The sequence below is a fragment of the Camelus dromedarius genome, chromosome 12, assembly GCF_036321535.1.
Source record: "Camelus dromedarius isolate mCamDro1 chromosome 12, mCamDro1.pat, whole genome shotgun sequence".
Taxonomy (NCBI): domain Eukaryota; kingdom Metazoa; phylum Chordata; class Mammalia; order Artiodactyla; family Camelidae; genus Camelus; species Camelus dromedarius.
In genome coordinates, this window is record NC_087447.1 from 47185439 (window position 1) to 47208746 (window position 23308).

Consider the following 23308-nt stretch of genomic DNA (forward strand, 5'->3'; position numbering starts at 1 on the left):
ATGCCTACCAATGTTGGTATCAACCTCAAAGGCTAGAGATAATCTCCAGATACCCTATTTCTGATACTCATTTGGGGAGTCAGAGATGTCTACAGCCCAAGAGGATGGGGATTTAGAGTTGGCCTTTAATGACTTGGCTCTGGTAGCAGTACCTGCCTTTCTATGTGCCCATCAGAATCTGTTCTGGTCTTATCTCTGCCCAAGTAAGCTGACTCACCAAAAGGACTGGGCCTCATGAGTGTTGAAGGTGAAGGTTGTCAGGGACAGCATCCAGCTAACAGGGCGGCAGAGAAGCAGCAGTAAGACAGAGGTAGCTAGGCTGGGGGTCGGGGAGGGGGGGTGCCTACAAATCTTGTTAATCAGAAACGGTCAGGTCTTGAAGATTGGCCTTAGTTAGGGAGGAGAATGCAGGTCCAGAGCCCAAGACCTTGATAAGAGTGAGTAGGAGCAGTAAGCTCTGATCCTAGGCAGAGAACAGTTTTTTTTTTTTTCTGCTTTGTTTTACTGCCTGGTACAAGTATCTTATTTTCTCAAGCGTACAGTGGGGCTAAGTACTTTTTATGGCTGAGTAGTATTTCATTGTATAAATATACCACAACTTCTTTATCTGGTCATCTGTCAATGGACATTTAGGTTGTTTCCATGTCTTGGCTACTGTAAATAGTGCTGCTATGTATGAACATTGGGGTGCGTGTGTCTTTTCGAATTAGAGTTCCCTCCAGATATATGACCAGGAGTGTGATTGCTTGATCATATGTTAAGTCTACTTTTAGTTTTGCCTGTTCACTTCTATTTGCCTTTCCCAGTAGGCCATGGGGCAAGGACCATGTCTCAACCTTCCTTCCCAGCTCCTTGTCCAGTGCCTGGATCACAGTAAGTAGTCAACAGATGCTTTCTGAATGAGTGCATGAATAAATGAAGGATGAATACATGATATCATTATTTTATTTGATGGGAAATGCAGTAAAAAGGTGGAAGGCAACTGTCTCAGCCTTGCCTAGTCTTCTCTCACATGAGGGTCCAAACTGGGCCGCAGGAGGCTTAGCTGAGGAAAACTTCCATTTTCCTCTCCTGAGCACCAGGGCCTTCCTGCCTTCCACCAGGCAGTTCCTAGACAACGCTGAGGAAATGAACAAGAGGGTAGTTCCTAAGTGGCAGCTCCTGGGACTCAGAGAACTCCCTCTGGAGCCACAGCCCCCACAAAGTGCGTTTTAATTTGCTGATCAGGTTGTAATTAGATTAGAGGTGGAAGCACATGTAGGAAGTTAGCTCACATGGACCTCGATGAGCTCCTGCTTTCAGAGAAGTGGGGCATCACACTGTATGGGAGGACAGTTATATCGATTGAGGTTAAGGTTTTCTGCTCTCAGTGGCCAGAGGGGTTTGGGGTCGTGTCACATTATTTAGGAAAGAGCGAGGAAACCTGTGGTGTGAGCTGAGGCCTAGGGTGGGCCAGGCGCGTGTCAAAGACGGCTGGCGAGCAGCTGGAGTTGGTGAAGCAAGAAGGGCAGTGATCCCAGCTCCAGGTCATCCCCACACAATGTGGAGCTTTAGGAGAAGCTCCTCCAACTCCTCCTCCCCTCTACCCCCACATCCAAGCACAGACACTGTGATGAGTGTCACGGGTCCCAAGGAGAAGACAAAGAGTTGACCTATTCTCCACCCAGCACACACCTCCATGAGGGAAGGAAGCAAAGAGGTCACAGTTCAGGAGGTCTGCTGGAAAGTCAAATGAGCTGTGGCTCATTCAGTCTACTGGCTGGTCTTCGGGCGGTCGGGAAGGCAGGGTGGCCCGACCAAAGGCACCGGCATGTGTTGAATCTAAAAGTTCAGTGGCTCAGCGGCATGAGCTGGGGGTGAGGGGATGGGAGGCAGTTTTCTTTCCAAAGCCAGCCTCCTCAGGAAACAAACTAAAGATTAGGTAGGAAGCAAGGCATCTGTGTAGAAAACGTGCTCTAGTTTCCTCGAATTAGGACAATGTTTTGTTTACTTCCCTCAAAAGGTAAAGATCAATAATTATAATAAAGCAGCCTCAGTGTGTTGAACACTTTACATTTGCTATTCCAGATCCTTATAACCACTTGCAATGAGGTACCAGTCCATTTTATAAATGAATAAACTGAGGCTCAGCAAGATAACAGGAGTTATCTAACTGAACACATTAAATAAGCACAGGAACCAAGTCAAATCCATGTCTGTCTGGGGCCAAAACTGATGCACATTCCCCTAAACCACACTGGTTCTCACCTACCCAACCATCCATTAATTTGTATTAATATCCCAGAGTGCTGGACCCTTACTATGTACCAGAGACAGTGATATTTTCAGATGGTCATAATAGCTAGCTGGGATAAGTGGGAGTCTGATTCAGATGGACAAGGGTCAATATCAGCAGTGGGCCTGACCAGGTGAGATAAATTTGGGCAAGGCTCAAGGAGGGCATGGCACATTAAGCAGAGGGCCATGGAATCAAGACTACCCATCACAAGGTTTCTAGGACAATCCCAATTTTACATTCTTAGCCTAGTTCTAAACACTTTCATGTCTTTCAATCTGTGGTTCGTAAAACCGATGGGCCAGTGTGGTCAAGCCCTGGTTGTCAGGGATTCTTTCCACAGTATGGGCCTAGACTAGGCTCTCTTTAGGCAAATGATCCATAAGAGCATGCTGGGGCTGGTGTGTCTCTCAGACTATGCACTAGGCATCACACTAAGCAGTTTTATATGCATTTGAATCTTTAATCACAAATGCTGAGGCAGGTGTTATTATCATTCCCATTTTGTAGATGAGGAAACAGAGCTGGTAAGAGGTAGCGCTAGGTTTAAACTGAGGTGCTCGTTCCAGAGCCTTTGTTCCTCACCACTTTGCCACACAAAACTAGACTGTGCTCCCCAAAGCAGGGACTGTGCCTGACCATCTGTTCCCTTGCACACAGAGCCCAGGACAGGCCAGTAAATATTTGTTGAATCAATTCACTTCTGAGGCCTTAACACTGTACTGCTCATGCATATGTTAAGTTTTCAGTCAGCTCCTGGGCTTTACTTGCTAGTTTTGCTAAATTAGGCCTTGGATTTTACAAATGGTTTTTTCATTTTAATTGTAGAGTGACACCCTGATCCCTGTTAAATTTTTATCACTACAGATTTAACCACTGCTCTAGCCCACCGTGTTCTTTTTTCACTTCCCTAATTCTTTCACCCAACATATCAGCTATCTCTCTGAGCTTCATTTAACCAGTCAATTTGGTTCGCATTTATCAATGGTCTCAATAGAATCAGTGATATGATTACTGAATACGAGTCTGTGGCTTACCAGTGTAGTTTGCTTTCCAGTCTGATATTCATTCCTATATAAAAAATGAACCAGATCATTCACCATTCATTAGTTTGACTAAACCATTTGCCACATTATATTTTATCCACGTAGACATCATGAAACAGCTAAATATCTTGCTGCAACCCAGACACACCTACTATGTTTATTGTATATTCCTGACCCACCCACCTGGCAATCTTATTTAAACAAGTAGCTCATGGTACAGCGTGGGTCCGACGTCTTTAAAGAAGAGGTGCTGGAGTGGACCATATCACAGTCCCTAGAAATGGAACACCTTTCCCCGGGCTGCTGAACTGGAATGGGCACTGGATACTCTTTTGATCCCAACTGCTCCTCTGCATGAAGACAACACTGAACACAGAACCACAGGATGGGATATAGGGCTGGAGAAGGGGGGTACCCTGAGACTGTCAGGTTAGGCAAATGAGCTGGCATCGCTTTCCAGGGAGCAGTGTCTGGGTGGCCTGAGGTCAAGGCATGCGTCTGCCAAACTAGAAACGGGTGCATGCTGGAACTGGAATATCATTACTACGAAACAGGATTATCTTGAGCAATGATTCTAAATGGGATTAGAAATGACTCTTTGTTACTCAGAGATAATCAGCCACAGCAGCAGGGATGGGAGAGATGTCAAGCTCGGCACACTTTTCTGGGGGCATGGTGCTGGCATTCTGGGCACCTGGCCAGCACCCTCACCCACCCTTCCTTGCGGGAAATACTGGGCACTGTTCTTCCCCGGGCAGGTAACCACCTGGGACAAGAGCCAGCTCCACATCAAAGCGCCGTGCTCTGGGGTCCCGTGTTCTAGGCCCAGCTTCTTAGATGAAAAGGAGTGGAAAAACAATTTCCAAAGCCCTACCGCTTCTGTGTCATCTATGAGATACTGGGTTGAGGCAAGTAACACCCCCACCTCCATCAAAGATTACCTGCAGGAAATTCACTAAATTCCTCTGAGGTCACCCACAATCAGCAGCAGCAGTGTCAATCATAGTAATAATAATTAAGGCACTACAACTGCTACTATACTACTATTAATTAGCAAATCCTTATCGAGTGCTTACTACATGGCAGGCATTGTTCTAAACACTTTACATATACTCACACATTTAGGGTAGCTCAGCTTATTATCTCCATTTTTATGGCTGAGGAAACAATCACAGATAAGTGAAAGAACTTGCCGAGGTAGATGACTAGTAAGAGGAAGAGCTTGGATTTGAACCCAAGTGGTCTAGCTCTAGAGCTCACAGCTCTACCACAAGCTGGACAGTCACCACCGGAGAAGATCATGGCCTGTGTTGGATAAGGCCTTTCCTTCACACTCTCTGGTCTTCAGACCCTGCCAGTTCCTCCCACGAGCTCTAGTACATCCCTACCTTCCCACCTTTGGGAGCCTATGCTCACAATGGTCCTTATTCCAGAAATGCTGCCTTCCTGCTCTCCATCTCTATCAGTCAAAATCTCGTCCATCTTTCAAGGCCCACCTCATATGAAAGGGCCTCCTTGCATTAGCTCTCCCTCCCAGCACTCTAGCTGATCTTCTCTGGGGTACTGACTATATTCTGCCTCATTCTACAGTTAAAGTGGGGCTTGTTTTAATCCCTCTTCTGATAGCTTTTTTGAGGACAAGGAGTAATTAGTCAGCTTTTAGATTTCTCAAAATCATCCAGTACATAGTGGGCCATCAAGAACCCCTGCCTGAGTTGACTTGACTCCTGGTTCTGGCACATCATTCATTCCATGGCTTTGCTCCCTGCATCTTCCCTTCACAGGCAGCATAGTTTAGTGGAGATAATAAGGCTTTGGGGTTCAGAGGGACCTGGCTTCAAATTCTGGCTCCCTCCTTCACTTATGGACAACTTGGGCATCTCTGAGCTTCATTTTCCTTATCTACAAAATAGAGATAATAATCCCTCCCTTTTAGGACTGCAGTGAGGATAAGAGCCAACCTGGGAAGTATTCAACATGGGCCTGGCACACAGAAGACACCCAATCAACTGTAGTTATCATCATCACTTAATGGTCAGGAGATCAGATAGCACAAAGCCAGCCTTGGGCCGAAGGAAGTACCACTCTGAAGCAAGCAGCCTGGCCAAGAATAGGCTGGGGACCTTGGGAATAGTCTGGAGGCCTCCAAGGCAGGACAGACCTCCACGTTGTCAGGCCTCCTAAAGACCTGTGTTGAAGCACAGGTACAGGGCTGCTCCACTTGCTCTGCCTCTGGCCAGCCAGCAAGGAAGAAGAGCCTCCCAGGGAGGCTGCCCTGGTCCAGCTGCAAGAGTAGCTTCACCTCTTCGCTCTAAGAACACATGTGGAGCTGTCAGCCCCACAAAGAAACGCCTATAAGACTTCTCCTGCAGGACAGCAACCTGGCTTGGATTACTGGGGTTTTTATAATTAATTAATTAATTTTAAATTGAAGTATAGTTGATTTACAATGTTGTGTTAGTTTCTGGTGTACAACATAGTGATTCAGTTAGCCACTAAGAAAACAGTATGGAGGGTCCTTAAAAAACTAAAAATAGAGTTACCATATGATCCAGCGATCCCACTCCTGGGCATATATCCAGGGAAAACTCTAATTCGAAAAGATACATGCACCCCAATGTTCACAGCAGCACTATTTACAATAGCCAAGACATGGAAGCAACTTAAATGTCCATCAAGAGATGACTGGATAAAGAAGATATATATATATATATACACACACACACACACACACACACACACACACACATATATATAAAGAAGATATATACATATATATAAAAAGAAATATACATATATGTTATATATACACACACACATACATACTGCTGGGTTATTAAAATTAGGGTTTAACGTCCTCCTCCCCTTAGCAAGGTAGAGGAAAAATAAGCAAATGCTAAAAATAAATGACTGCTATAAGGGGGAATTAAATGGTCTTCAGCCAAGGATGGCGGCATTTTAAAATTAACAAAGCCCAGGTACCACATCCAGGAAGGCCTTGGCAAATGCGTGTTATCCACTCATTAGCTCAGCTCCTCAGGGACCCTAGCCAAGCAGGGAAGGCAGTGCCGGGAAGCAGTCCTTCCGATGCTGATGAAATGCACTCCAGGAGAAAAGGCAGAAGGAGGGAGGGAGACTCTTGTGGGGAATTTCAAACAGTTCTGCTGGAGCTTCCTTCTCTGCCTGGCAGTCTCACCTTCTCTGAGGCAGGGGATTTCAAAGCAACCAGCAAGCCCAAGTGGGTTCAAATGTGAATCCGCCCCGAACCACATCACTCTTTCAGGATCTTTGGTTCCTGAAGCACCACAATGGCCACACTATTTATGTGGTCTACCTGCATGGTAGTCCAGGGACAAGGAACTCAAGAATGTTGTGGGATGAGAGGCAAGCTCCCAGTTCTGTACCCTGCACTTTCTACTTGCTATAAAGAATCATATGATGCTTTGTGAAATTATATGAGCCCACTGTATACCACTTGTGAAGTGAATTTATCATTATTCATCAGTAATTCTACTCCATGACATAACAAATTGTGTGAATCTTTATTCTCTACTAACAGTCAGAATATACAGTACTCTAATGTAAGATACCATCGACAATAAGAATTCAAAACATTCCAGGTGACCATAAACAGTACAAATTCATTTTGACACTACAAACATGAATTCTCAGTATGCCAATGGTCACAATTAACAGTGAAAATTAGAGAGATGGTGGCTTTTTAAAAAGTTTTTTTTAAAGTTGGTTTATTGAAGTATCATTGATACATAAATTTCATCCTTTTAGATGTACAATTTGATGAGTTGTGGGACACTATCATAATCAAGATTTAGAATATTTCCATCACCTCAGAAGTTCCTTTGGGTCCCTCCTCCAACTCCTAAACCCTAGCAGCCACTAACCTGATTTCTGTCCCAACAGAATTGCCTCTTCCAGATTTTCATATAAATGGAATTACATAGTAGGTAACTTTTCATGTCTGCTTTTAACTTAGGATAAAGCTTTCAAGATTCGACCAGGTTGTTACATGTACAAGAAGTTTGTTCTTTTTTTTTAGTGCTGGGTTATAGTCCACTGTATGGATATACCATAATTTGTCCATTCACCAGGTGATGGACATTTGGGTGATTTCGAGTTTTTGGTGATTATGAATAAAGCTACTATAAGTATCTGCATACAAGTCTTGTTGCAGATGTATGGTTTTATTTCTCATGCACAAATACCTAGGAGTTGGTATTGCTGGGTTACATGATATATGTAATTTTACATTTATAAGATACTGCTAAAGTGTTTTCCCCCAAAGTGGCTATACCATTACGCAGTCCTATCAGCAGTGATGACAACTGTTCTGCAACCTCGTCAGCACTTGGTATTATCAGTTTTTAAAATTTTGACCATTAGGGTAGATGTGTAGTGGTTATCTCACTGTGATTTTTAACTTGCATTTCCCTAAATGCTGAGTAACTTTTCTTGTGATTATCTGGCATCCATCCCTTCTTTGGTATAGTGTCTGCTCAAATATTTTGCCTATTTTTTAAAAATTGGGCTATCTTTTTAGTATTCATGTGTAAGAGTTCTTTATATCTCCTGGATACTATTCCTTTATCAGGCGTGTTTTGACAGCTTCTCTTTTGAGAAATTAGAAATTATAAGGATTTAAATCATACCATGTTTCTTCCAAACCAATATCCTCTGCACATACATGCTAATGAAGAAAACAGGAAAGAACTAAACTTTCCATTTATAAATACCTTAGTGCCACTGGATAGAGGGTCAAGCAGCACTTAGTACCTATTAAAACTCATGAGACTATTTTTACCTCTACAATAAGCATCCAACCAACATTAAGCTTTAAGGAAAGCTACATCTGGAGAAATGGCTGTCCTATAAACAGCTTTTGGCCCCCCAGGCTCTGCATCTCCCAAAGCCCTGTTCTGGTCCATCAGGCTCCTGGAATGGTCAACAGTCGTCACACTCCATTGCTGGCCATTGTCCACTGGGAAAGGTAGGAGGCTCCCAATCCATCCCTCAGTGAAAGAGCAAACAGTGGGGCCTGTGGCTGCTTGGACATCAAAGTTGAGCAAACAGGCCTGGCAGGCACTGCCTCTCCGCCTACACATCCTGCAAATGCCATGTGAAGGAGCATCCCTGAGGGGGTCATGACTTTCAGCTTGTCACAGCACACATCAAAGTTTGCACCACACACGAACTGGGTGCATGGGTTCGAATCAAGTTGCCCAAGAGCGGATACTCAGCCATTGTGTCCAGTTTTAATCCCATGTTTTCCCAAGTAATTAGGCCTTCTTGCTTATGAACTTGTGACTAAGTAAAGCATCACTGAGAGGTTGTAACATCAAAGTGCCTTCCACTGTCTGCCCATGTTTGGTAAAATTGGATTTCTTTCCCTTCTTAAAGAAAAACTAATTGAATTTAGCTGAAGGCTGGGTATATTTGCACGAGCCAGAGGAGGCTGTGCTATGTCACAGTGGTCATCTTGGGACCCTGTGGCTTAGCCTTTAGCTGGGGTGGGTCAAAGTGCAACACAAAGTGAGGCACCCAGACTCAGGCTAAACAAGTGCCTGTGGCATGAGGCTTACAGGGGGCTCACTGTGGAGACGGGGCCAGCCCCTGCCGACCGCTCCTCAAGTCAATACTACACCCAAGCTGTTACTAGGCTGGCAAAAGGATTGTCCTAACAGAATGTTGGTAAATCTTTGGCAAAACAGCTACTGAAGACAATGGCCATCACATTGCTCAAGTCCTTGATGTCATCAGCCCAAGTAAGCTTCTTAAGGCAAAGGCTGTGATGCTTACTTAGTATCTGAATCCCCTCTAGCCTAGCACATCAGCGCTTGACACATTATAGTTTTTTAAAATGTTTGCTGGATGCATAAAATGGTAATATAATATCAGAACAAAATTCCTCCCTCCTGAAAAACTGAAACTCTCTTAGATCTCTTTTTTTCCTTGCTTGTCAGGAGACTTCAATCTAAATTCATACTCGATTCCACTAATTACCTGAATTTACAGCCAGGTATAGCCTGGTCCCATTTATGTAAAATTATACACACACAGATAGAGATATAGATATACAGTGATCAACCTCTAGTTAGAGGGAATTCAGCTGATGGCTACTTTCTTCTCTATATTATTTTTACAAAAACAATAAACCTATTTTTGGAAAAGGAGATCTCTAGTTCAATCCTGACAGAATTATCTTTCCTTTTACCAATATGACTTCTAATCTTGATCCAGTTTTAATTCTTCTGTGTACACTTGTATTTGTATTTTAAGTCACCTCAAGCTTTTTTAGAAATAAAGGGAGAGAATAAATTATAAATAAATTCCGTTTATACTTTTAACATTTTGTTCCACAGTACTGTATTTTCTGTTCAAAATTAAACAAAATACCACTCTTCTTTATTACTGAAAATTAAATAAATAAATACACATATAAATAAAAGTTCACAAGAAGTTAATCTCTTTAAGGATAGAGACTACAGTGTTCCCTAAGGACTTGACACGCACTAAAGGCAGTTGAGGGTGAAATGACTGGGCATCTGTCAGTCTCTCTCCCTCGAGCCTTGAATCTGCTGCCCTTCTACCTTCCCTTGATCCAAATTCATTTCAAGGTGGTGGTATTTCAGGCTTGGTCAATATGATTCCAGAAGGGTTTGGGGACTGATGAGAGGACAATCAGCACACTTCTAATGAGGAAAAATTTCTTGGCAGATTGTGCTGGGATGGACCCGATAATCCTTCAAGACCCCTCCCACGGCACCCTACCAATGAGGCCTACTCACCCTGACCAGTGTATGGCATTCTCTTTTACCAGATTCTACTTTTCCTTTTTTTCCATAATTCACATTATCTTCTAATGTATTATACAGTTTACTTATGCATTATATTTTTTGTTTATAGTCTGTCCCTGCCTCTCTCTACCCAGTGACTACCACTAGTATAGAAATAAGCTCCTTGAGGACAGGGATCTTTGTCAAGAACGGTGCCTGGCAAAAAGTAGGTGCCAATATTTTTTTGTGGTATGAATAAACAAATCCAACCTGAAAGTGTGCTATTTTCAATAAAAATCTGTCCTCCCTGAGTACTACAAGGAAGAGGAGGGCACAAAATAGAAGCTTAAAACACCAATAATTAGTCCTAGGAACCAAAGCAAGTAAATAAGCCAACATTCACTTTGCTCAATGCACACCACTGATTTGGTAATGGCCCTGGATAGACAGAGCAATCAGTTAAACCAACAACTCAATAGTTTCAGAGAGAAATGTCCTCGAAGCACATCTACTAGCTATCTGCTCGCTGACTGGCAGGACTCTTACAGTGTTATTCCTATCCCTTCTCAACACTGAAAATACAACACACAGAAGGGCACACAACCCCTCCCTTTTCTCTACCTCTGGATATCTCTTGCAGATGGAGATACATACAATCTGGGAAAGACAGGTGGGTGGGGTGGAGGGGAGGGTATCAGTGGTAGAATAAACACACATGTGTTTGTAGATAGAGAGGTCTAGTGCAGGCGGCAGTGAATAACATCAACCATTTGTAACCTGTAGCATCTATCCACTCTGCTACCACATTCAGTCCCCTCACACCCTCTGCTTTGATAATATCCTGTCCACACTTCTCTAACATCACTGATTACACTATACTCTGTCTCTCTTCCTGCCTGTCTTTTCCACATTAGACTAAGAACTCCCAAGGCTTCTGATTTCCCAGTAATTAGCATAGACCCTGGCCCAGAGTAGAGATCTACCAAATGTTTATAGAAATAATTGATTTTAGGTAAAGAAACATGGTGTCCACAGAATTCTGAAATTCAACTAAGAGTCACAGCCAGGACTGGACTCCAAGTCTCTCAACTGTAAAGCCTATTTACTTTTTTTTTTTTTTTTTTTTTAAAGACTAAGCACTTGGGTCTAAAGAGGCATATAAGGGGACAGAGTGCTGATATCAAGTTCACGACAGAGGAGCAGGGAAGAGAGAACTAGCTCAGTACGGTCTGAGGCAGCGCCACCCTGACATTATAAAATCCCCGTCTGGTTGGTTTCCACCACATTTACGACTGGCCAGTACTGGTAGATAAAAGCCTTAAAAGTCTGCTTGAAGGAAAATGAAAACTGGTATCTGCAACTATCAATGTCAGTGGCTACTACTGAAGTGCCCTGTCTGCCTTCTTTGAAAGTATCTCCTTTGCTGTTTTTCAATCAATTCTTTTGCACAATCACAGCTAGAGACTGGGATGGAAAGGCAGCATTCAGCTCAAGCCCAGGATCTGGCACAGGGAGGCAGCAGTGAGGTACAGCAAAATACACAATGTCTGCAGGCAGCTAGACCAGGTTCTAAATCCTATCTGTGTGACCTTAGACACATCACTTTACCTCTCTGGGCTTCAATTCCCTTTGCTGAAAAATGAAAATAATAGTATGTATCTTGTAGGGTGGTTGTGAGAAGGGATAAAACTCTTTATACAAAGTAGACTATTTCAATCTTTACTCAGATTGGAATGGGGGACCGGGTAGGAAAATAATAGCAGGGCCTCCAATGGGAGGGAAGGAATGTCCCCCCTTCCCTAATTTCCAACACAACTTTCAAAGGAACAGCCCAATGGAGCCCTTGCTGGGGACAGTGACTGCAGACTCCTTAACACAGACAGATAACAGATAATGGAATCGTGATAATAACGTGCACAAGTACACCTAGCCACTTAACAGCAGGCTTTCAAACATTTTGTTGCTTCAATGCAAATAACTCGCCTAAGGTCACAAAGCCAACGAATGATGGAGCTGGGATCCAAAGCTGCATCTTCCCTCTCCATATCTCCTATACTTCCCATTGCACCAGGTGTAGACCAGTACCTTGGGCTGAGTCCATTTCCCTGTCTTTGGAGAGGACAGCAGGGGGACAGGCAAGGGCAGGAGAAGGTTCAGGATCACCATCTGAGGAGCTCTGGCTAAGGGAGACCTGTGTGGAAGGAGATCTCTCACCTGTCGTTTCGGTTGATGGCTGCCACCATGAGTGCTGTCCAGCCGAGTCTGTGCCTTGCGTTGACATCTGCACCTTCTGACAACAGTCTAGAAAAAGAAATATTTTCATTCTACAGCTTACCAGGGACATAAGAGTAGAAGAAATGAGAAATCAACAAACAAGGTGGCTGGATGAATCTGGAAATAGTTAGAGGCCTTTGAGAACTAAATACCCATCCCAGCTCCTGTGGCCACTCCCCGCAACCCCTGAATTCCCCTACCTCTCTCCCTCTTCCTTTAAATGAGTTTGTCCCTGCTGTTATCCTCCCAGCCCTCTGAGGAAAGAATGTGCCTTCCCTGTCATAATACACTGACACTCCCACTCCCTCTCTGTCCAGAAAGCTCCCTCCCTGCCTCTCTGTCTATTCTAATCCTACTTTCATGCAATGGGGTACAATACTGGCTTGAGGACGCTCTCTCAAGAAGGCTTCCTGGATTCATCCAGTCCACAGGTCTCTCCTCCTTCCTTAGAATTTCCCCGTGCTCAGCGCCAAATGCCCAACAACACTTCTCATTTACGTAGTTCTCAGTTTACAGAAGGATTGTACTTCTCAAGTTTATCTGTAGGGTGGCTGTGTGGAAATTGGAACTCTTTGAGCCCAAGGAAAGATGGAAAGAAAAATTGAAATGCTAGATTAGGTTTCTAGGAAAGCCCACGTGAGCCTACTTGACTCTACGTGCCAATGCCTAGTACACAGTAAGAGCTCAAGAGTTGTTGGATAAATTAACAAACATGAGGTTTTAAGTATACCACTAAAAGCCTGAATTCTGGGTCCTAGTAATAGGGAGCCATATTACATGGATAGAGAGAAGGAAAGCAAAGAGAACCAACTCTAACTGAGCACCTACTACAAGAGGAACTGCCTTGGAACTTTACGGACATCTCTCATTTACTCTTTAAACAAGCTTAAGGAGCTGATATTAATCTTTTCATGGGGGCAGTAACATGGCTCATGGAGGTGGAGTGACTCGCTTAAGGTCACAAAGTTAGCTAAGGGGCAATACAGTGACTGGAATTCAAGTACATAGTGGCTCTGTAGCCTGAATCCTCACCTCACCAGCCTTCCTCTATACTGAACCTGGAACTGGAAGACACAAGACTAAACTGACTCCAGCAAATCAACATGACATGTGCTTGGTCCTGTGCTGAATTCTGTGATGGGGGTACAGAAAAGATGTAGGGTCTGCACTAGGGAATTCAGTTGTGGAGGGAGGACTCATGATGGCAAGAAACCAAAGCCTGTAGTGTATGGTTTCCCACAGACGTGTGTAGGAGGCCAGGAAAGAGGGAGACCAAAATTTAAGAGTGTTTCACCAACAAGGCAGGACCTGCTTATGAGGAATGTGTGTTTGGGGGAACTGATTGCTCTTCAGTGGGTTCTAGATGAAAAGACACTGGCAGAGAGTCCAGAGGCTTGGGGTTGAGTCCTAGCACCATTCTGGTACCATAATCTGTAGTAAATGCTTCTCCGGACCAAGTTAAACCTCTGTGCTGTTGAAGTAAACAGGTGATGAAGGCTTGGAAGAGGAGACACATCATGTACTCATTTATTCGCTCAGCCTGTGCTGGTGCAGGGAATGAGACAGGTACTGACAAAGCTAAAGGGGAGAGAAACCAGCAAGCACATCACCACACATAGAGTGTCATGAAGGAGGTACAGGCTACAGGTGTACAACCAGCCTTAATGACTCAGAGGGCCTCTCTGAGGAGGTGACAACCGAGACAGCCAGACAAGAGGAGACAAGGGAGGGAAGGAATGGTCCAGGCAGAAGTAAAGCCTCTCATCCAGAAGAGAAAGCAGCAGGGGTATATTAGGTCCTGAAAGAGGTCTGGCATGACTGGGGCACAAAATGTGAGGGGAGAATGTCAAGAGAGGAGGTTGGGAAACCCTCTTCTCTCACTTCTAGCTTGAAAATTTTCTTCTGGTGAAAGTCCTGGGCCTCCTACCACATATACTCTTAATCATCTTTTATGCAGAAACAATTGTCTATAGCCAAGAATGTTAAAAGAGGGGTAGAACCCTGGGGATGAATCTTCTGTGAGACAAAAATCTCTTTTTGAACAAAACCTTCCTAATTTACAAAATTTTCCCCTGTTTAGCAGGCCAAGTGGTGCCACAGACAGCACAGGGTTCCAAAAGTTGAGAGATTGGAATTCTGATCTTAACTGTGACTCTGATTGGATGGCCTCACTTCTGTAGCCCTCAGTCCACAAGACTGGAAAATTAGGAAGGGCTGAAGCAAATCAAAGAGGTTTCTGAGGGAAAAGACTCAAACTATGCCCTGAAGAACAGGAATAATTTAAAGAGGGAGGAAGTGCATGCCAATCAAGACAAAAGGAACAGGATACTGTTATTCAAAAGCAAGGAAGTGATGGGAAGGTACACTCAGAGACCATAAAGTAGATCCATCTGTGTGATAATTAACAGTACAGAAACAGACAGCTGCCAAGGTATGCAGGGCCTCAAAAGCCAGGCTAGGAGGCCAAGGCGATGAGCATAAAGCTTTTTTGAGCCATGCATTCCTTTGAGGATATGATCAAAGCTGATGACTCTATCCAGAAAAGTGCACAGATGCGCACACATGCTCCCCCCCAAAAATTTTTTTTACACATACAATGTCCAAGGGTTCATAGGTTCCTTTGAAATCAACTGTGGACCCTAGGTTAAAAACCTGTTCTAAAGAGTTGACAAATGCCTGGCATGTGTGCTACTGTCCTGCACTCCTGCATCTACATCAGAAATTAGGAATCTCTCCCAGCAGCTCGTTCCCATGGAGCCTCTGAAAGAGCCTCAAAATCCTTCTCAAGACTGGTTCCAATCAGTCACCATCAATCAACTGAAGCTGGCAAAGAGGAAACCTATTTGCCATTCCTTATTTGTCACTCCATAACCTATTTGCCAAACCTATTTGCCACTCCATAGCTTAAGCAGATTCAATTTGAAAGTGGGCAGAGTCAAAAATGGGGACAAGGAGACCAGTTTGGAGGTTACTGTGATATGGACCAAGGGAGAGGAACTAGGGCCGGGAAATGAGAAAGTGGGTGTGGCTAAAAGAAACAGTGCAGGCAGAATCCTTTACGCCTTCGGTGAGTCAATGTTCTGTGTTCCCTTCCTGGGCCCTGAGAATTCTGGAAGCAGCACTTCTCTGGAGGCAGAGCTGAAGAAAGAAGACTGAGATGCTTCCTCTTTCTGCCCCTTAAGGGTTGAGTGTAGTGTAATAAAAAGGAAAGGATAAATAAAAGGCTTTGGAGTAAGCTGAATCCAGGCTTTTGACCTGGATTCAAATTCTGGTCCAGCTAGATAATGCTGAGCAAATCAATTCGAGTCTCACATTTTCCACCTATCAAATAGGGACAATAATCTCTAATTTGCAGGGATCCCCCCCAGTCCCTGGCATATAGCAGGTATTCAGTACAGAGTGGTTTCTGCCTGCCACCCTACCTTAATTCCATCTCTTTGATGGAACAAAGATCTGGTCTGAAGTTGGTAGTGGCAGGTTGACCAATACCCAGGGATTTTAAAACAGGGTCACACAGGATGACCTGGGTAATTCAGCCAGGCTGGCTCCAGGTACTCCTTTGTTCATTTATTCAACAAACATGTACACACACCCACTGTGTCTGGCTGTGTGCTGGTTACTGAGAGGAGACAAGATGAAGGTTCTTACTTCCTAGGACCTGAACCAAGCAGGATTTTCCTTTATATATATATGTGTGTGTATGTATGTATGTATATGTGTGTGTATATATATATACACACACACACACACATAATCTTTATATATGTGCATCTGTTTATCATTTTTTTCACAAATAACTGCATTTTAAGATATGCTCATACTGCTAAGTATATAATAATTCCATTTAAAAATTGCTACTTAATTTTCCACCAGATATTCCCTCTCTGCTCTCCCAGGGATACCCACCCAGGTAACCTCCATCTCCCAGCCACTGAAAGCAATGCTAAAAGAACATCCTCTTACATGTACCCTTTTGGACTGGTGTGAGTATTTCCCTGGATTGTAGGGTTATAGGGTTTACTTTACTTGATTTGACTAAATAGCACCAGAGTCCTCCCCAGGAGAGCTGCTCCATCTACCTTCTCACCAGCAGGACAGGGGTGTTTCTGTGTACTGCCAACACCTAGCAGTAGCCAGCTTCCTAATCACTGCAAATTCAATAGGGATCTCACATTATTGTTTTAAATTGTATGTCTCTGATTACCAACAATTTTGAGCTACTTGTTATATGCATACTAGCATTTGGGGATTTCATTTTCTGTACATTACAGAGGTTTCTTTTAAGAGGAGGGACTGCTGGGAGAGAAGGTTTCTCCAAACTTGCAATCCTTTCAATGAAGAGTAGATAAAGCATAGGGTAGAAGCAAGAGAACTGCGTTCTAGTTCCAGCTCTGCCACCTCCTACTCGAATACCACAGGGTAGTTATATTATCTCTCTGTGCTTCAGTCTCTTCATAGGTCCACTAGGGTTTTAAGAGGTGACACTGAAATCTGAAGGAAAGGGCTCCACAAACCTGAGGGGTCACTCCTAGGAGGCAAATGTCAGTGTTCTTCACTGCGACACCAGCTTTTAAGCCCTGCCCAGCAACCTGACTGAGCATCGCTCTTTGCAGCCTCTTGGGGCTGAGGTATAATGAAAAAAGCAATGGCCCTGGAGTCCAAAGGCTGGAGTTCAGATTCTAGCTCTGTCACTTACTAGCTGTGAAATGGGGGATATATTAATTCCTATTGTGCAAAGTGGCTGTAAGGATTAAAAGAGATACCACAAGGCAGAACTCCACAAGGAGTGGTGGCACCTGGTAAATCCAAGAAGGACTAAAGCAAGCATAAAAACCACAAATGACCCCAACTCCAAACAACTTTTCCTCTTTCAGAGCTGGGTGGGCTCCTCTCCTACTTTCTCTCTGTGTGAGAGCAGTTCCAAAAGTTCAGATTTCACAAACCCAGGTTTCTTCCATTTCATTTTGTTGCTTTGCAAGTGAATGCCCAGCGGGCAGTCATTTCAAAGTCCTGGGCCAGCTGGGCGGGTGACTGCCTGCTGAGAGTGGCTGAAAGGGCCTCTGAGGCCTGAGAAAGCCACCCTTGCTCTCCCCTGTGATTTTCACCAATGGACAAAATGCGGCAAGTGAATTAATCTCTTTTAAAAAGAGCAATGCTTGTGACAGAGCACGGTGTCTCCGAAAAGGTTAGGATTCCATCATCCCTGAGATGATGAGTGGAATGTTTAATATAGGTTGCCACTCAGGGCAGAGCAGCCTGTGTCGGGGGGCTGGGGAGTGGGGGTGGGCACTGCAGGCCTTTCTAGGTTCATTCAGAACTTGAAGAAGATCCTTCCCTAATGAACTAGGTCTCCTGCTTGGCAAGGCAGCAGGAGGTAGCACTAACTGGGGGCTGACCCAGGGTAGAAGCTAGAGAGGAGACCACACTAGCAGTCCCGAGCTGAATCCCAGCTCCTGTACAACTCTCAGGCAGTAGAGTGGGGAGGGAAAATAAGGAGAGATCTTGGCTCAAACACAGGCTCTATTGGGTGGGTAGCCGTGGGTGAGTGAGTGACTTAAACTTTCTGGACCTCACGTGGTTCCCTCATCTGAGTGACAGCTCCTGCTCTCTGAGCCTGTTTCTACATCTGTTTAAAAAGGAAGAGGAGGACCCCACTGGCCCTATCCTACTCCATGTGTCATGCAGCAGCACCATGAAAAACAATGAGACAAACTAATATAAAAGCACTTGGTATGCAATAAAGCACTGGACAAACAGAAGAGCCTATGCTATTGTTATTATCATTTTTCCAATTTCTGTCTGCCTCATTTTAAGGAATTAAAGAGTAAACTAGGATGATATATGAAAGGTGTACACAGAATTTGGTACATAAGTGCTCCAAATTTTCTGTGGATTGTTGAATGAATGATCTCAAATCCCCAGGCAAGGGCAGTGGTAGAATAAGGGCTTCCTAGCCCAAGAGCTGAAGATTTCCAGAGGAGAGTAACTAATCAAGGGAAAAAAATAAAGCTGCTCCCATCTATCAGGGATCCAACAGTCCTGAAGGCGATGGACCAAACAGGCAGCAGTGGTTACCTCTGCTGGGGAAGGGGGATGAGGGAGTCAAACTTTCACTTCCTGCTGTGAACACATCAGTATTGTTCGAAGTTTTGTTGCTATTTTTTATAATAAACATACTATTACTCCTAAGAAAAAAACTTTCTTAGAGGAAAAAACCCCCCACAAAACCCTTACCCTTTCAGTTGTCATATAGTTTCCTAGCTTCCTTGTCTCAGTCCCCGGTAGTCGCATGGCCTCCTAGAAACAAGGATGTGCCCTGTCTCTGAGCTCCCAGTGCTGCTGGCACAGTGGCCCAGACCAGAGGGCTCAGGGGCTGAACAAATGAATGTCTGCAGCATTTCCCTATACAACTCTCTCACCAGTATGCCCATATACTTGTGTGCCTGACTTTTTCATAGAACTTAGGCTCCTGTGTACATGTGGGACGGTGTGGGTGGGGCTTCTCACTCTCAGGGCTGAGGACACTTAGACACAGGCCGGAGGCTGGAGGCCATGGGTTCCAGTCATGGCTCTCTCAGTAACTAGTTTTGTGACCTGGATAAATTTGTCTCTCTGGGCCTCACTTGTCTCTGCAGTAAAATAAGGGAATTGAATTAAATGATTTCTCAAGTCCCAGCCAATTCTAAAAATCTTTGGATTCTAAACATGTACAGTATCAAAATTGAGAAGTGGATTCCTAGCAGGCATAGGCACCAGCTAGACTTCCAAAGAAAAGATAACTCCTCGGGCTTGCTATTTCTAGGAGAGAAGGAGGGAGAGAGTCCCAGATGGGTATGGGACAGTTACGAATTACTCCGGCAAACCAGCTCTTCTACTCAGGGGAGGGAGGTACCACTTGATTTTTTCTTCCTCCTTCTTTATGACTAATCAATACAAAGCGGCCACTGAACTTCAATTGTGTATTGTTCCAACTGATTTCCGGATCCTTCACATGAACTGCCCTCAGCTGCAGCTGGGGAGGCCTGTCCCACCTGCATCAGAGGCCTGGAAGCAGTGAGCCATGCAGACTCAATCATGATCGCTATCTGGGCAACAGGGCCCTGGTTGGAGCCTCGCAGAAGGCCCTGTTTACAGTAATAACAGCACCAGGCCCTGCTGTCTGAGCTGAGGCAAGGCGCCTGGGGCTAGAATCCATACACAGCCTCCATCTGCGCCTTATCTACCCAGTCAGCCTGGGCTGGGAGGGGTGAGGTAAGGGAGGAAAGGCTGCTTTCAGACCCCAGCCAGACCTCAGACTGCCAGTGGACTTCAGGCAGGTCCTAGCACTCCAACTCCACAGACACAAGGCCTCTCTGGCATCTTTTGCTTTCTCTACTTGAACTGAACACTCTCCTTCAAGGCCTCACTTGCGGCCCTTCCCCTAGGAAGCTCTCCAGATGCTCTCACCCTCAGTGAGACTGCCCGGCCCAGCACTGCCATACCCGGACTACCCCAAAGAGCTGTGCGTAGGCAGTGAGGCAGAAGGACCAGCAATTATGCAGCACTGACAATGAATGCAGGTGTGTTGCGTAATGTGCCTGTGTGCTTCATAACCAGTTACTTCCTATCATGTAAACTTTAAAAATTTCCAGACATAAAGAAGGATCTGCTGAGATGAGTCTGGTCAATCCTTTCTCTTATACATACAGATATGGAGGCTCAGACAGCACCAGGCCTTCAAATAGACTGATTCGGGTATGAGCTTGCACCTGTCTCTTCCAGGCTGTGTGACTGTAAGCAGGCCATTCTAACCTCTCTGAACTTCAGCCATTCTACCTTATTCGTCTGCCAGACCTACCTAACAAGGGCACTGAGATGAAGAGATGACCAAAGGACATAATGTATGTGCAAGCATTCACATCTTCTAAGTGTTAGCTATCATTATTACCATTCAAAGGCACACAGCAGAGGAGCTATATCAGAATCTCACTGAATACTGCTGGATTAAACAGAATAAAACCAAGGCTGGGGGAATCTTTTTTTTCCCTATCTTTCTTACAGTTTCTAGCAGGAACTTAGCACACATTAAAATGCATAGATTATTAATTTTTAATTTTGAAACAATTTCAAACTACAGAGCAGTTAAAAAATAGCACAGACTCCAGAAAAACCCCTCAGATAAATCCTTCACTCAGAGTCTCACCACATTTTGTCTCAGGTGCTTACCATTCCTTTTTTTCTTTTCTCCTAGACCATGAGAGAGTTCATTTCAGACATTATTCCCCTTTACTTCCAAATAGTTATACACATATTTCCTAGTACAAGGACATTCTCTTACATAACCATTAATCAATAATGATCAAATTCAGAACACTTAACATTGATAAAATATTTTAACCTAATACAAAGTCTATTTAAATTTCTTCACTTATCCAAATCGTATCTTTTATAGCAATTCAGCCCCTGCCCTGGATCCAGATATAAGGCAAGATCGAAACTGGAATCAAGCATTGCAGGTGCCTTCAGTTTCCTTTCATCAAGGATAACTTCTCAGCCTTTCTTTGATATTCATGATACCAACATTTTTGCAGAGTACGGCCAGTTTGTTTGTAGATTATCCTTCAATCTGGATAACATTTTTTTGAGAAACCACAACCCATCATTCGGCTATTCATTCCATAAACTTTACACGAGACTGATTATTACAGCACTCTGAGCAGGATACTAAGGGCACTCTGAATGAATTCTGCAGTATCCTTGACTTCAAGGTGTTCACTAGACAGCTACACACTTGACAAATAACTAAAATACAAGCAGGGGACATGTGAGTGTAAGTCAGAGCAAAAGCCACAGGGATGACTTCTTGAAGGCAGAGACATGAGCTGTGCTAGAAAGGATGGGCAGAGCAGATTCCTCTAATGAGCTCCTGGGATCTTCTATGGGAAATATCTCTGCTTCCTAAAACAGTGTGCACCATGGCTGGGATTCCATAAAATTCGAAAACCAACAATACGAGGCCAGAAAGGGAGGGAGTGGTCCAGGACACCCTCATCTGGGTACCTCTGCTCAGGGCTCTAAACAGCTGCCTTGGTGACTTGGTGACAAGAAGGCAAGGTCTGTCTAGGCAGCTGAAGTGTGGAAAAGGGCCATGAGCTCCACCTACTGGCACCATAGCAGGCCTAGAGGCTGCTGTGGAGGGCAGCAGGGCAGCAGGGCAGCTGCCAGGGAGACACAGAAGTGGCTCAGATTTCTTAAACAAGGTTGGCACTTGAGCTGCCACTGCCAAGCTCCAGAACCCTATGAGATTTTCAGTAAAGAATGGACTGGGCAAAGCCAAACACAATACCTGGCCCTGTCTAGACAAGTGGGGGCAAATTTTGGCCTTCATTAATTCAGGTTTGTCCCAGTAACAAAACTCAAGTAGCCTCTTCTCCAAGCCAGGCTCCGTGCTGGACACTGAGGGTACAGAGATGAATCAGACATGGATCCTGCCCACAAGGAGCTTCCAGTCTGAACTGGGGCTGGGGAAATTGGACAAGTAAGTATACAAATAAGTGTTTTAAGGAACACAAGTGCTCTGACAGCTGCCTGTACAGGTTCAGTGAGCACACAGTATGCTTGGCTCTTCAGGTCTTGCAAAGCTCTTGAATGGTGGAGTTCAAAAGAGCTAACGTTTCTTGAGCAGCCTACTATGCATCAGGCACTTAGCATTTATAATCTCACATGTCCTGTGATAGAGAAGGAGCCTGAGTCAGAGAGAGAGAGGGCAAATGACTTGCTCAAGATTACATGGCCAGTAAGTGGCAGCTGGGGACTGGAGCCCACACTCTCTCTACTGAACCATCCTGCCTTCCAGGGCACATATCCCAACTTCTTCCCTTCTTTCCCACATTTAGCCTGGAGCTAGCACAAGTGCATGAGAGGTGTCTGATGGAACTAACCAACTGCCAGGAAAAGATAAATAAGGAAAAGCCTTAAGTGGAAAGGAGGTTATCTGAGGGACGAAGATTCGCTTTGATTAGTTCTGCTTCCTAGAACTTTCTCCCTTGGAAGAGACCCTCTTCTCTTAGACTGAAATCCCATTTTCTTCTTCATGGAAGTCTCCATACTACCAGCACTACTTTCACAGTCACATGGCAATATGATACTTCAAAGTGGTCTTGCCTATAGGTTAAAACAAACTTGGCAAACAATTCCAATCAATGGATGATAGAAGCACAGGAAGCCCTAGTTCTCTGTAGACTGGGATGACTGCAAGCTTAACAGAATCTAGAAGTATAATACAGCTGCCAAGAAAACTAATACAAGCTCAGCCCATGTTAACAGACTCATAAAATCTCTAAAAAGGGGATCACTGCCCTGCTGCTCACAGTAAAGTCATGCCCCACTGGAATTCAGAAGGGGCAACAAAAACTCTGTGGCCATTTCTTTAGAAAATGACTAGGATGAGAAGACTTGAAACTATAATTTAGGGAACCAAGGCTTATTTGGCTTGGAGCACTGTCTCCTAATATTTAAAAATCTGCAACAGGAAAAGGGAACTGTGAAGTCCTGGAGGACAGAGCAGGGACCAGAGGGGAGTTGTAGAGGGAGCTAACTACATAACAGCAGCACACCCCGTGTCGTGCTATGCCAGGTGCTCTCACAACATTACCTCAGAATTCATCACAACATAAAATATTTTTCTAATTACAAAGGCTTTTGCTTACACTTCTCCAACTGCACAGAATGTCTTTCCACCCAACTGCTTGTATCCAAATATTACCCTTCTCCAGGACCAGACTAAATGCCACCTTGTCTATGGAGCCTTAACTTTCTGTATGTACTAATCACAATTCTCTTACCAGAGTGCAAGTTTCTTGAAAAGCAAAGGTAATCATGATACATCTTTATGCTCCTCCTCAATGCTGAATGGAGCATATTGTTCATGATGAGCCTTAAGA

At 44.3% G+C, this 23308-nt stretch overlaps 1 protein-coding gene across 2 annotated transcripts in view; it reads right to left on the minus strand.

Moving 5' to 3' along the window:
• Positions 1-23308, minus strand: part of CLPB (ClpB family mitochondrial disaggregase) — a 150879-nt gene that overhangs the window by 84830 nt on the left and 42741 nt on the right. For both annotated transcript variants that reach the window (XM_064492668.1, XM_010989160.3), the window contains one exon: positions 12327-12413. In XM_064492668.1, the coding sequence (XP_064348738.1) occupies positions 12327-12413 (87 nt within the window). The remainder of the gene's footprint in view (positions 1-12326; positions 12414-23308) is intronic.